Source organism: Ciconia boyciana, chromosome 28 (genome assembly GCF_034638445.1).
Source record: "Ciconia boyciana chromosome 28, ASM3463844v1, whole genome shotgun sequence".
NCBI lineage: Eukaryota > Metazoa > Chordata > Aves > Ciconiiformes > Ciconiidae > Ciconia > Ciconia boyciana.
The window spans coordinates 1,853,207-1,866,564 of record NC_132961.1 but is presented as its reverse complement, the minus strand read 5'-3'; the positions used below and the strand labels follow the sequence as shown (position 1 = coordinate 1,866,564).

The 13,358-nt window shown below is 66.6% G+C and overlaps 1 protein-coding gene across 1 annotated transcript; it reads right to left on the bottom strand.

Moving 5' to 3' along the window:
* Positions 1 to 4,113: 4,113 nt before the first annotated feature.
* Positions 4,114 to 12,684, bottom strand: CACNG8 (calcium voltage-gated channel auxiliary subunit gamma 8). The gene is given in 5 exon segments (XM_072847690.1): positions 4,114 to 4,427; positions 4,430 to 4,675; positions 6,705 to 6,845; positions 8,338 to 8,421; positions 12,395 to 12,684. Coding segments are annotated over 5 exon segments (969 nt in total). The 5' UTR covers positions 12,579 to 12,684.
* Positions 12,685 to 13,358: the final 674 nt, after the last annotated feature.

The following is a 13,358-nucleotide window of genomic DNA, read 5'->3' as shown; positions in this document are numbered from 1 at the left end:
CCACGTCCCCCATGTCCCCACATATCCCCACGTCCCCCGTGTCCCCCACATCCCCATGTCCCCCACATCCCCCGTGTCCCCCGTGTCCCCACACATCCCCACGTCCCCTGTGTCCCCCCACATCCCCCACATGTCCCCCATGTCCCCACATATCCCCACGTCCCCGTGTTCCCCACATCCCCCACATCCCCCACGTCCCCGTGTCCCTCCACATCCCCCACGTCCCCCACGTCCCCCCGTGTCCCCACACATCCCCGTGTCCCCCGTGTCCCCCCGCGCCACTTCCAGAGATTTAATTTTATTTTAAAGAGCAAAATTTCCGTAAAAATCCATGCAGGGGGGCGGGGCCGAGCCCCTGGGGGCGGCGCCCGGCGCTGTACAGGGGCGGGGCCTGTGGGAGAAGGGGCAGGGGCTGCGCGGGGCGGGGCTGTACAAGGGGCGGGGCTATACAGGGGCGTGGCCTTGGGCACCCGGCACGGCACCTTCTCCCACCGATTCCCCGCCCCCCCCCCCAATTAACCGACATTCGTTAATGGGACCGGGTGGGTGGGCACTGGGAGCGACTGGGAGCAACGGGGAGGAACTGGGACCAATTGGGGGAGACTGGGAGTGACTGGAGGCACTGGGAGCGACTGGGGGGGAACTGGGAGCAACTGGGGGCACTGGGACCATTTGGGGAGACTGGGAGTGACTGAGGGGTACTGGGAGTGATTGGGGGACTGGGAGTGACTGGGAGCAATGGGGGGAACTGGGACCATTTGGGGAGACTGGGAGTGACTGGGAGTGACTGGGAGAGACTGGGGGGGAGACTGGGAGCGACTGGGAGCGATGGGAGGGGGACTGGGACCAATTGGGGGAGACTGGGCGTGACTGGGTGGCACTGGGAGCCATGCGGGGGAACTGGGAGCAACTGGGGGGCACTGGGAGTGACTGGGAGTGACTGAGGGGTACTGGGAGTGACTGGGAGTGACTGGGGGGGAGACTGGGAGTGACTGGGAGCAATGGGGGGGGGAGTGGGAGTGACTGGGAGCAACTGGGAGTGACTGGGAGTGATGGGAGGGGAACTGGGACCAATTGGGGGAGACTGGGAGTGACTGGATGGCACTGGGAGCGACTGCGGGGGGAACTGGGAGCAACTGGGGGGCACTGGGAGTGACTGGGGGGAGCAACTGGGTGGTTACTGGGAACAACTGGGCTGAGACTGCATGGGAGAGCCCAGCTCTGCAGCTGGCCCAGGGCACTGGGGGATACTGGGAGCACTGGGTGAACTGGGAGCTATTGGCACGGCACTGGGTGGAGACTGGGCTGTACTGGTTCGACGCTGCCCAGGGAACTGGGCCATACTGGTCCAATACTGCTCAGGCAACCTGGACATACTGGTCCGATACTGCCCAGGGAACTGGCCTGTACTGGTCCAATACTGTTGAGCAAACTGGGCTGTACTGGTCTGATGCTGCCCAGCGAACTGGGCCATACTGGGCCAACGCTGTCAAGGAAACTGGGATGTACTGGTCTAATACTGCCCAGTGAACTGGGCCATACTGGTCTGACAAAACCCCCAGGACTGGGCGTTCCTGGTCCAGGGCTGCCAAGGAAACTGGGTGTTACTGGTTCCCTATCGGCCGGGGAACTGGGAGATACTGGTTTGATACTGCCCAGGGACTGGGCAATACTGGTCCATACTGGTTGGGGATCTGGGGGGGGTCCCACTGCCCCCCCCAGCCCCCCCTAAGGCACAGGGACCCCCCCAGGGCCGGGGGGGGGGGGTGTCCCTGGGGACCCCCCCAAAAAGGAGCAGGGTGGGCAGGGGGTGGGGCAAAAGTGATGGCGGTTTCAGGCCCCCCCGCTCCAAGAGACGGCGGTTTTGGGGACCCCCCCAAGAGATGGCGGTTTCAGGGTCCCCCCTTCAAGAGACGGATGTTTCGGGGATCCCCCCCCAAAGAGACGGCGGTTTTGGGGACCCCTTCCAAGAAATGGCAGTTTCAGGCCCCCCCAAGAGACAGCGGTTTCAGGGCCCCCCCCTCCAAGAGATGGCGGTTTTGGGGGCCCCCCCAAGAGATGGCGGTTTCAGGGTCCCCCCCTCAAGAGACGGATGTTTCGGGGACCCCACCCAAAGAGATGGTGGTTTTGGGGACCCACTCCAAGAAATGGCAGTTTCAGCCCCCCCCAAGACAGCGGTTTCAAGGGACCCCCAAAGACATGGCAGTTTGGGGGGGGGGGGGGTCCCTTAAGAGATGGTGGTTTCAGGGCCCCCCCCAAGAGACAGCAGTTTCGGGGACCCCCCCCCCAAAGAGACGGAGATTTCAGGGCCCCTACAAGAGACGGCATTTCCAAGGGCCCCCCCAAGACATGGCGGTTTCAGGGGGGCCCCTCAAGAGATGGTGGTTTCAGGGCCCCCCCCAAGAGACAGCGGTTTTGGGGGGCCCCCGCGGGAGGGGCTCGGAGCTGGCACGGAGTTTAGCCCTTGGTGGATCGGGGGGGGAGCCCCCAAATCCCCCCCATCCCCAATGGGGACCCCGGTGCCCCCCCAAATCCTCCCCCCCCCCCAGCGCATGGGGGGGCCCTGTCCCGGCCTGCCCCGGGGGGGGGGGGGGGGGGGCACAGCCCTGCCCGCCCGCGGGAGGGCTGAGGGGGTGAGGAGGAGGAGGAGGGGAGGAAGGTGAGGAGGAGGAGAAGGAGGAAGGGGAGGGGAGGAGGAAGAGGGAAGGAGGAAGATGAGGATGGGGGGGCAGGAGGACGATGAGGATAAGGAGGGGGGGAGGAGAATGAGGAGGGCAGGAGGAAGGTGAGGATGAGGAAGGCAGGAGGAAGAGGAGAGGAGGAGGAAGATGAGGAGGAGAAGGGCAGGAAGAAGGTGAGGAGAGCAAGAAGAGGACGAGGTTGAGGAGGAAGAGGGCAGAAGAGGAAGGGAGGAGGAAGATGAAGAGGAGAGCAGGAGGATGAGGAAGGCAGGAGGAAGAGGAGGATGAGGAAGGCAGGAGGAAGAGGAGAGGAGGAGGAAGATGAGGAGGAGAGCAGGAGGATGAGGAAGGCAGGAGGAAGATGAGGATGAGAAGGGCAGGAAGAAGGTGAGGAGAGCAAGAAGAGGACGAGGATGAGGAGGAAGGGGGCAGAAGAGGAAGGGAGGAGGAAGATGAAGAGGAGAGCAGGAGGATGAGGAAGGCAGGAGGAAGAGGAGAAGAGGAGGAAGATGAAGAGGAGAGCAGGAGGATGAGGAAGGCAGGAGGAAGAGGAGGGGAGGAGGAAGATGAGGCGGAGAGCAGGAGGATGAGGAAGGCAGGAGGAAGAGGAGGGGAGGAGGAAGATGAGGCGGAGAGCAGGAGGATGAGGAAGGCAGGAGGAAGATGAGGCTGAAGAGGACAGGAACTGGGGCACCGGGGGGGGATTCAGGGAGGGTCCCCCCCGGATGGGGTTGCTCTTCCTGTCGGTCCCCAGGGGGGCCCCTGGGGGTCCTGGAAGGTCCCTGGGGGTCTCAGGGTGTCGGGGGGGTGCAGGGGGTCCCTTAGATGGGGGTGGTCTTGTGGTTGAGGGTGCTGGTCCCCAGGGGGTCCCGGGGGTCCCTGGGGGTCCCAGGGTGTCCGGGGGGTCCTGGGGTGCCCCTAGATAGGGGTGGTCTTGCGGTTGAGGGTGCTGATCCCCAGAAGGGTCTCGGGGGTCCCAGGGGTCCCCGAGGGGTCCCAGGGTGCCCCTAGATGGGGGTGGTCTTGTGGCTGAGGGTGCTGGTCCCCAGAGGGGTCCTGGGGGGTCCCTGGGGGCCCCAGGGGTTCAGGGGTCCCCTAGATGGGGGTGGTCTTGTGGTTGAGGGTGCTGGTCCCAGGAGGGGTCTCGGGGGTCCCAGGGGGTCCCGGGGTGCCCCTAGACAGGGGTGGTCTTGCAGTTGAGGGTGCTGGTCCCCAGGGGTCCCTGGGGGTCTGCGGGGTCCTAGGGGTGCAGGGGTCCCCTAGATGGGGGTGGTCTTGCGGTTGAGGGTGCTGGTCCCCAGAGGGGTCCCGGGGGTCCCGGAGGGGTCCGGGGGTCCCAGGATGCCCCTGGATGGGGGTGGTCTTGCGGTTGAGGGTGCTGGTCCCCAGGGGTCCCTGGGGGTCCGGGGGCCCCAGGGGTTCAGGGGTGCCCCTAGACGGGGGTGGTCTTGCGGTTGAGGGTGCTGGTCCCCGAGGCGCTGTCGAGGGTCCCCGGGGGGTCCTTCCCAAAGGCGTTATGCAACTGCAAAAGGGGGTCCGGGGGTGCCGGGGGGCGGTCCGGGGTCCCTCCCGGGACAGGGTGTACATAGAGATATCGGCCGGGGGGACCCCCTCCGACCCCCCCAGATTTCCCGGGTGGGGGGAGGGGCGGCGGGGGGGGAGGGGAAGCATCCCGCGAGCGTCCCGGTTCGCTGGACCGAGAACTGGATCGGGAACGACGGCGAGGCCGAGGCCGGGGACCGGGGGGGACACGGGGGGGTGGGGGAGGTGGGGGGTCCCGGCCCCCCCGGGTCCCCCCCGGGCTTTGCGGTGGCGTTCAATGTAGAGGTTGACGGCCAGGACCCCGATGGCCTCGGCCAGGATGAAGGAGAGCCCCCCGAAGTAGAAGGACCAGCCGTAGGAGTAATGGCTCTTCTTGTCCTCGTCCCGCTTCGTCCCCGGGTCCCCCGCGTTGGCCGAGATGTAGACGATCACCCCGATGATGTTGCTGACGCCTGGGGGGGGGACGGGAGACGGGGGACAAGGGGGGGACAGGCAGGGGGTGAGGGGTGGGGGACATGGGACAGGCAGGGGATGAGGGACGAGGGACGAGGGACAGGCAGGGGACAAGGGACGGGCAGGGGACAAGGGATGAAGGACAGGGGACATGGCATAGGCAGGGGACAAGGGACAGGCAGGGGATGAGGGGTGAAGGACAAGGGATGAAGGACAAGGGACAGGGGGATGAGGGACAGGCAGGGGACAAGGGGCAGGGAGGTGACAAAGGGTAGGGGATCAGGGACATGGGACAGGTCAAGGGACAAGGGACAGGCAGGGGACAAGGGATGAAGGACAGGGGACAAGGGACGGGCAGGGGACAAGGGACAGGCAGGGGATGAGGGGTGAAGGACAAGGGATGAAGGACAAGGGACAGGGGGATGAGGGACAGGCAGGGGACAAGGGACAGGGGGATGAGGGACAGGCAGGGGACAAGGGGCAGGGACGTGACAAAGGGTAGGGGATCAGGGACATGGGACAGGTCAAGGGACAAGGGACAGGCAGGGGACAAGGGATGAAGGACAGGGGACATGGGACAGGCAGGGGATGAGGAACAAGGGGCAGGGGACAAAGGACATGGGACGGGACAAGGGATGAGGGGCAGGGGACAAGGAACAGGCAGGGGACAAGGGATGAAGGACAGGGGACATGGCATAGGCAGGGGACAAGGGACAGGCGGGGGATGAGGGGTGAAGGACAAGGGACAGGGGGATGAGTGAAAGGCGGGGGACAAGGGACAGGCAGGGGACAAGGGATGAAGGACAAGGGGAAATGGGACAGGCAGGGGACAAGGGATGAAGGACAGGCAGGGGACAAGGGATGAAGGACAGAGGACATGGGACAGGCAGGGGACAAGGGATGAAGGACAGGGGATGGGCAGAGGACGAGGGGCAGGGGATGACAGGGGACATGGGACAGGCAGGGGATGAGGCACAGGCAGGGGACAAGGGGGTACAGGCAGGGGACGAGGGGCAGAGGATGAGGGACAAGGGATGGGGGACAAAGGGAGACATGGGACAGGCAGGGGGTGAAGGACAGGCAGGGGACAAGGGACAGGGAACATGGGATGGGCAGGGGACAAGGGGCAGGGGACATGGGATGGGCAGGGGACATGGGACAAGCAGGGGACAAGGGACAAAGGGAGACGTGGGACAGGCAGGGGACAAGAGGCAGGGGACATGGGATGGGCAGGGGACACGGGACAGGCAGGGGACATGGGACAGGCAGGGGACAAGGGACAGGGGGTGAAGGGCAACGGATAAGGGACAAGGGACGAGGGAAAGGGGACAAGGGACAGGCAGAGAACGGGCAGGGGACAAGGGACAGGCAGGTGCCACAGAGACCATTCAGGGCTGCAGCCCCGGGGCCCCCGACCCACGGGGGTCCCCAGTGCCCCCCAATGGCTCCTCCCACGCTCCAGGGGACCCCCCTGCCCCCTCTCCCCGGGATCCTCTGGGATCAGGGATCCCCCCCCAACGGCGTCCCCCCGGGCAGGGATTGGGCCCCCCCAGTCCCCCCCAGTGGATTCTCCTGGGATTGAGGTGACCTCCCCCCGCCCCCACCATCTGGGATCTAGGGGATCCCCTATCCCCCCCAGGGATCCTCCTGGGGTCTAGGGACCCCCCTCCCCCTAAGGGGTCTTGGCTGGGATTGGGGACTCCCCCCCCCCCAAGAGACCTCCCTGGGATGTGGGGGACCCCTCCTAAGGGATCCCGCTGGGATCTAGGGGACCCTCCCACCCCCCAGGGATCCTCCTGCGATGTGGGGGACCCCCACCCCTCCAGGGATCCTCACTGGCATCTCGGGGACCCCCTCAGGGATCCTTGCTGGGATCTAGGGGGACACCCCCTCCCCAAGGGACCCTTGCTGGGATGTAGGGGACCCTCCCTCACCCCCCGAGGGCTCTTGGCTGGGATGGGGGGCCCCTCCCCAAGAGACCGGGGGGCGTGGGGGACCCGGGGGACCCAGGGGATCCCCCCCACTGACCGGCGGCGACGAAGAGGATGCCGGCGCCCAGGACGAGGCTGGTGCGGGCGCGGCGCAGGCGGCTGGCGGCCACGCAGACCCCCCCCAGCAGCAGCAGGACGGCGCTCAGGATCGGGAAGATGCTGGAGGCCCGGACCACCCCTGCGGGACCCCACCCCCTCGTTAGATCCGGCCAACGGGAGCCCCGGGGCTGGCAGCCAATCAGAGCCCACGAACGGTGTGGGATCTGGTAGCCCCGGCCAATGGGAGCTCATCAAGTAGATGGCCAATCAGAGCACGTGAATAGCATGGGGATCTGTCAGCCCTGGCCAATGGGAGCCCCAGGGCTGGGAACCAATCAGAGCACGTGAATGGCATGGGATCTGTCAGCCCCAGCCAATGGGAACCTGTAAGGCAGATGGCCAATCGGAGCTCAGAATTAGTGTGGGATCTGTCAGCCCTGGCCAATGGGAGCCCTCCAGGCTAGCAGCCAATCAGAGCCCATGAGCACCCTGGGATCTATCAGCCCCCAGCCAATCAGAGCCCACAGGTACACTGAGATCCACCAGCACCAGCCAATGGGAGCTCCCCAGGCTGTGGCCAATCAGAGCCTGCGAGCCCCATAGGGATCCGTCAGCCCCCAGCCAAAGGGAGCCATAAAGGCATTAGCCAATCAGAGGAGAGATCTTTGAGGGTGGGAACCAATGAGGAGAAAGGAGGACTGCGGTCAGGAGCCAATCAGAGCACAGAGGCTCCTGCGGCTCTGCAACCAGCAACCAATTGGAAAGGAGAATTTCTTAAGGGGGAGGGGAAGCAGCCAATCAGAGCACAGGATCTCCAGGCCCATTGACACCACCAGCCAATAGGGGCGCAGGGTGCCCTGCACCTCCAACCAATCAGACCCTGGGGCAACCCCCTGCCCGGAGCCACAGCCAATCAGAACTAGGCATGTGCTCACTGTAGTTAGACCATCAGCCAATCAGCAGGGCAGGTTTCCTAGCAAAGCAGCCAATCAGAATGCAGCACCCTCCACCGCTCCGAGGCCAGCAGCAAATCAGAAGGCAGAACCCTGACCGACACCCCCCCCCCCCCATCCCTGTTGCTAGGGGAGGGGCGTTGCCATGGGATCCCTGTTGCTAGGATACCCGCCCTGTTGCCAAGAGAGCCTGGTTGCTATGGGGAGGTTTCCATGGGAGCCCCGTTGCTAGGGGGCGTGGCTAGAGACTCGGTTGCCATGGGAGCAGCATGGCTGGAGCGGTTGCCAGGGTGATGCCGGAACGGTTGCCAGGGCAACGGCAGGGCGGTTGCCGGGGCGATGCCAGGGCATCACCAGGATGATGCTGAGGCGGTTGCCAGGACGACAAGAGGGCGGTTGCCAGGGCATCACCACGGCAACGCCGGGGCATCAACCGGGATGATGACAGCCCGGTTGCCAAGGCGATGCCAAGCCAGTTGTCAAGGCATCACCATGACGATGCCGGGGTGGTTGCCATGGCAATATCCCAGCGGTTGCCGGGGCGATGCCGAGATAACACCGGGACATCGCTGGGGTGTTGCCGGGGCGGTTGCCGGGGTGACGGGGGGGGGGCGGTTGCCGGGGCGATGGCGGGGCGGTTGCCATGGCGACGGCGGGGCGGTTGCCGGGGCGACTCACGGAGCAGGTACTCGGCGCTGTCGTGGTCGTACTCCATGTCCTCGGGGAAGTGGTTGATCTTCAGGCACAGCCCCCGCTTCAGGCCTGCGGGGACACCGGGACGGCTGCCGCGGGGACGGGGACACCGCAGGGACGGGGACACCGCGGGGACGGGGACACCGCGGGGATGGGGACACCGCGGGGATGGGGACACCGCGGGGATGGGGTTGGGGACACCGAGGGGACGGGGATGGGGACACCGAGGGGATGGGGATGGGGACACCGCACCGAGGGGATGGGGACACCGCAGGGACAGGGTTGGGGACACCGAGGGGACGGGGTTGGGGACACCGCGGGGACGGGGTTGGGGACACCGAGGGGATGGGGTTGGGGACACCGCACCGAGGGGATGGGGACACCGCAGGGACAGGGTTGGGGACACCGAGGGGATGGGGACACCGAGGGGATGGGGATGGGGACACCACGGGGATGGGGACACCACGGGGACGGGGTTGGGGACACCGCGGGGACGGGGTTGGGGACACCGCACCGAGGGGATGGGGACACCGCAGGGACAGGGTTGGGGACACCAAGGGGATGGGGACACCGAGGGGATGGGGATGGGGACACCACGGGGATGGGGACACCACAGGGACGGGGTTGGGGACACCGCGGGGACGGGGATGGGGACACCAAGGGGATGGGGACACTGCACCAAGGGGATGGGGACACCGCGGGGACGGGGTTGGGGACACCGCGGGGACGGGGATGGGGACACCGAGGGGATGGGGACACTGCACCAAGGGGATGGGGACACCGCGGGGACGGGGTTGGGGACACCGAGGGGATGGGGATGGGGACACCGCACCAAGGGGATGGGGACGCCGCCGGGACGGGGTTGGGGACACCGAGGGGATGGGGATGGGGACGGGGACACCGCACCAAGGGGATGGGGACACCGCCGGGATGGGGTTGGGGACACCGAGGGGATGGGGACACCGCGGGGATGGGGACACCACGGGGACAGGGACAGGAACACCACGGGGATGGGGTTGGGGACACCACAGGCATGGGGACACCTTGGGGATGGGGACGGGGACACTGTGGGAATGGGGACACCACGGGGATGGGGATGGGGACACTGAGGGGATGGGGTTGGGGACACCGAGGGGATGGGGACACCGAGGGGATGGGGACACCGAGGGGATGGGGATGGGGACACCGAGGGGATGGGGATGGGGACACCGAGGGGATGGGGACACCGCGGGGATGGGGATGGGGACACCATGGGGACGGGGTCAGGGACACCGAGGGGATGGGAACACCGCGAGGACGGGGACGGGGGCACCACAAGGGATGGGGTCGGGGACACTGTGGGGATGGGGACACCACAGGGATGGGGATGGGGACACTGTGGGGACGGGGTCGGGGACACTGCGGGGATGGGGACACAGCGGGGACGAGGATGGGGACACTGTGGGGACAGGGATGGGGACACCGAGGGGATGGGGTTGGGGACACTGAGGGGATGGGGACACCACGGGGTTGGGGACACCGAGGGGATGGGGTTGGGGACACCACGGGGACACCATGAGGACAGGGATGTCACGAGGACAGGGATGGGGACATTTTGGGGACAGGGATGGGGATGCTGTGGGGATGGGGACATCACAGGGACGAAGACACCATGGGGATGGGGACATCACGGGGACAGGGACATCACAAGGCCAGGGATGAGGACACTGTGGGGACAGGGACACGGCAGGGATGGAGACACGGTGGGGATGGGGACATCACGGGGACGGGGACATCACGGGGACACCACGGGGACAGGGACATCACAAAGCCAGGGACGAGGACACCGTGGGGACAGGGACCCGGCAGGGATGGGGACACCACAAGGACAAGGATGGGGACATCATGGGAACGGGGAGGGGGACACCGTGGGCCACCTCCGACTGTGCCACCGCGGGGCTGCAGGTGTCCCCCCCCCCGGAGCTGTCCCCAGCAGTGCCACGCTGCTGCGAGCTTCCCCCGACAGTGCCACGAGTGTCCCCAGCAGTGCCACAAGCGTCCCCAATGATGCCACACCACTGCTGCGAGCTTCCCCCAGCAGTGCCACAAGCGTCCCCAGCAGTGCCACGCTGCTGCGAGCTTCCCCCGACAGTGCCACGAGTGTCCCCAGCAGTGCCACAAGCGTCCCCAATGATGCCACACCACTGCTGCGAGCTTCCCCCAGCAGTGCCACAAGCGTCCCCAGCAGTGCCACGCTGCTGCGAGCTTCCCCCGACAGTGCCACGAGCATCCCCAATGATGCCACGCTGCTGCGAGCTTCCCCCGACAGTGCCACGAGCATCCCCAATGATGCCACGCTGCTGTGAGCTTCCCCCGACAGTGCCGCGAGCGTCCCCAGCAGTGCCACGCTGCTGTGAGCTTCCCCCCAACGATGCCACGAACCTCCCCCCGTGATGCCACGCTGCTGCGAGCTTCCCCCGACAGTGCCACGAGCATCCCCAATGATGCCACGCTGCTGCGAGCTTCCCCCGACAGTGCCGCAATGCTGCGAGCTTCCCCCAATGATGCCACGAACATCCCTCAACGATACCACGCTGCTGCGAGCTTCCCCCAGCAGTGCCACAAGCGTCCCCAATGATGCCACGCTGCTGCGAGCTTCCCCCGACAGTGCCATGATGCTGTGAGCTTCCCCCAGCAGTGCCGCGAGCGTCCCCAGCAGAGCCACGCTGCTGTGAGCTTCCCCCGACAGTGCCACAAGCGTCCCCAATGATGCCACACCACTGCTGCGAGCTTCCCCCAGCAGTGCCACAAGCGTCCCCAGCAGTGCCACGCTGCTGTGAGCTTCCCCCGACAGTGCCACGAGCGTCCCCAATGATGCCACGCTGCTGTGAGCTTCCCCCGACAGTGCCGCAATGCTGCGAGCTTCCCCCAATGATGCCACGAACATCCCTCAACGATACCACGCTGCTGCGAGCTTCCCCCAGCAGTGCCACAAGCGTCCCCAATGATGCCACGCTGCTGTGAGCTTCCCCTGACAGTGCCACGCTGCTGCGAGCTTCCCCCCAACGATGCCACAAACGTCCCCCCGTGATGCCACGCTGCTGCGAGCTTCCCCCGACAGTGCCGCAATGCTGCGAGCTTCCCCCAATGATGCCACGAACATCCCTCAACGATACCACGCTGCTGTGAGCTTCCCCCAGCAGTGCCACAAGCGTCCCCAATGATGCCACGCTGCTGCGAGCTTCCCCTGACAGTGCCATGATGCTGTGAGCTTCCCCCAGCAGTGCCGCGAGCATCCCCAGCAGAGCCACGCTGCTGTGAGCTTCCCCCGACAGTGCCACAAGCGTCCCCAATGATGCCACACCACTGCTGCGAGCTTCCCCCAGCAGTGCCACAAGCGTCCCCAGCAGTGCCACGCTGCTGTGAGCTTCCCCCGACAGTGCCACGAGCGTCCCCAATGATGCCACGCTGCTGTGAGCTTCCCCCGACAGTGCCGCAATGCTGCGAGCTTCCCCCCCTGGTGCCACCAACATCCCTCAACGATGCCACACCGCTGCTGCGAGCTTCCCCCAGCAGTGCCACAAGCGTCCCCAATGATGCCACGCTGCTGCGAGCTTCCCCCGACAGTGCCACGAGCATCCCCAATGATGTCACGCTGCTGCGAGCTTCCCCCAACAGTGCCGCAATGCTGCGAGCTTCCCCCAATGATGCCACGAACATCCCTCAACGATACCACGCTGCTGCGAGCTTCCCCCAGCAGTGCCACAAGCGTCCCCAATGATGCCACGCTGCTGCGAGCTTCCCCCGACAGTGCCATGATGCTGTGAGCTTCCCCCGACAGTGCAGCGAGCGTCCCCAGCAGTGCCACGCTGCTGCGAGCTTCCCCCGACAGTGCCACGAGCGTCCCCAATGATGCCACGCTGCTGCGAGCTTCCCCCGACAGTGCCACGCTGCTGCGAGCTTCCCCCCAACGATGCCACGAACCTCCCCCCGTGATGCCACGCTGCTGTGAGCTTCCCCCCCGACGGTGCCGCCACCCCCCCGCCCCAATCCCCCCACCCACCTTCCAAGCAGCAGATCCGCCACAGCCCGGAGTGGGTCAATCCACCGGGATCGCGACGATCGCGATGAGCCGCGTCCTCGCCGGAGATGTTGCTGGTGTTGCAGATGAAGGCGCGGGCGTAGAGCCAGTAGTCGGTGCCGATGGCGATGGTCATGAGGCCGAAGGCGGCGAAGGCGCCCACCATGGTGAGCAGCACCTGCACCCCCTTCTCGCACCAAACCACCCCCTCCCCATTCCAGCGCTTGAGCGACTCCAGCCTGAACCGGACCCCGGGGAAAACCCCGGGGGGACCCAGGCGTCCGGCCGGATCCTGACCCCCCCACACCCCCGCACCGGGCTGGGGGGTCCCAGGCGTTCGGGTGGGGAGAGGGTGCAGGGGGTCCCAGGCGTTTGGGTGGGGAGAGGGTCCTGGGGTGCAGGGGGGGTCCCAGGCGTTCGGGTGGTTTGAGGGTGCTGGGGTGCAGGGGGGGTCCCAGGCGTTCGGGTGGGGAGAGGGTGCAGGGGGACCCGGGTGGGGAGAGGGTCCTGGGGTGCAGGGGGGGTCCCAGGCGTTCGGGTGGGGAGAGGGTCCTGGGGTGCAGGGGGGGTCCCAGGCGTTCGGGTGGTTTGAGGGTGCTGGGGTGCAGATGGGGCGGGGACACCCAGGTATTTGGGAACCCCAAATTTGACCTCTACACCCCCCCGCCTGCCGGGGCTATGGGGAGGGGACCCGGGCGTCCGGGTCCCGCTGCTGGGACCCCTACACCCCCCTGCCTCGGGGACCCAAGTGTCGGGGTCCCCCTGCTCTGCCCCCTACACCCCCCCACCTGCCCGGGGTGCGGGGGAAGGGACCCAGGCGTCCGGGGTTGCCCCCCCGCCACGTCTCAGGGCCCCGGGGGGGGGCGAGGGACGCCCGGGGCCGAGTCCATGGGGGGGGGACGTGGCCACGGCCTCGCACGCTCGCAGACGCCGGCGGCTCCTCCGT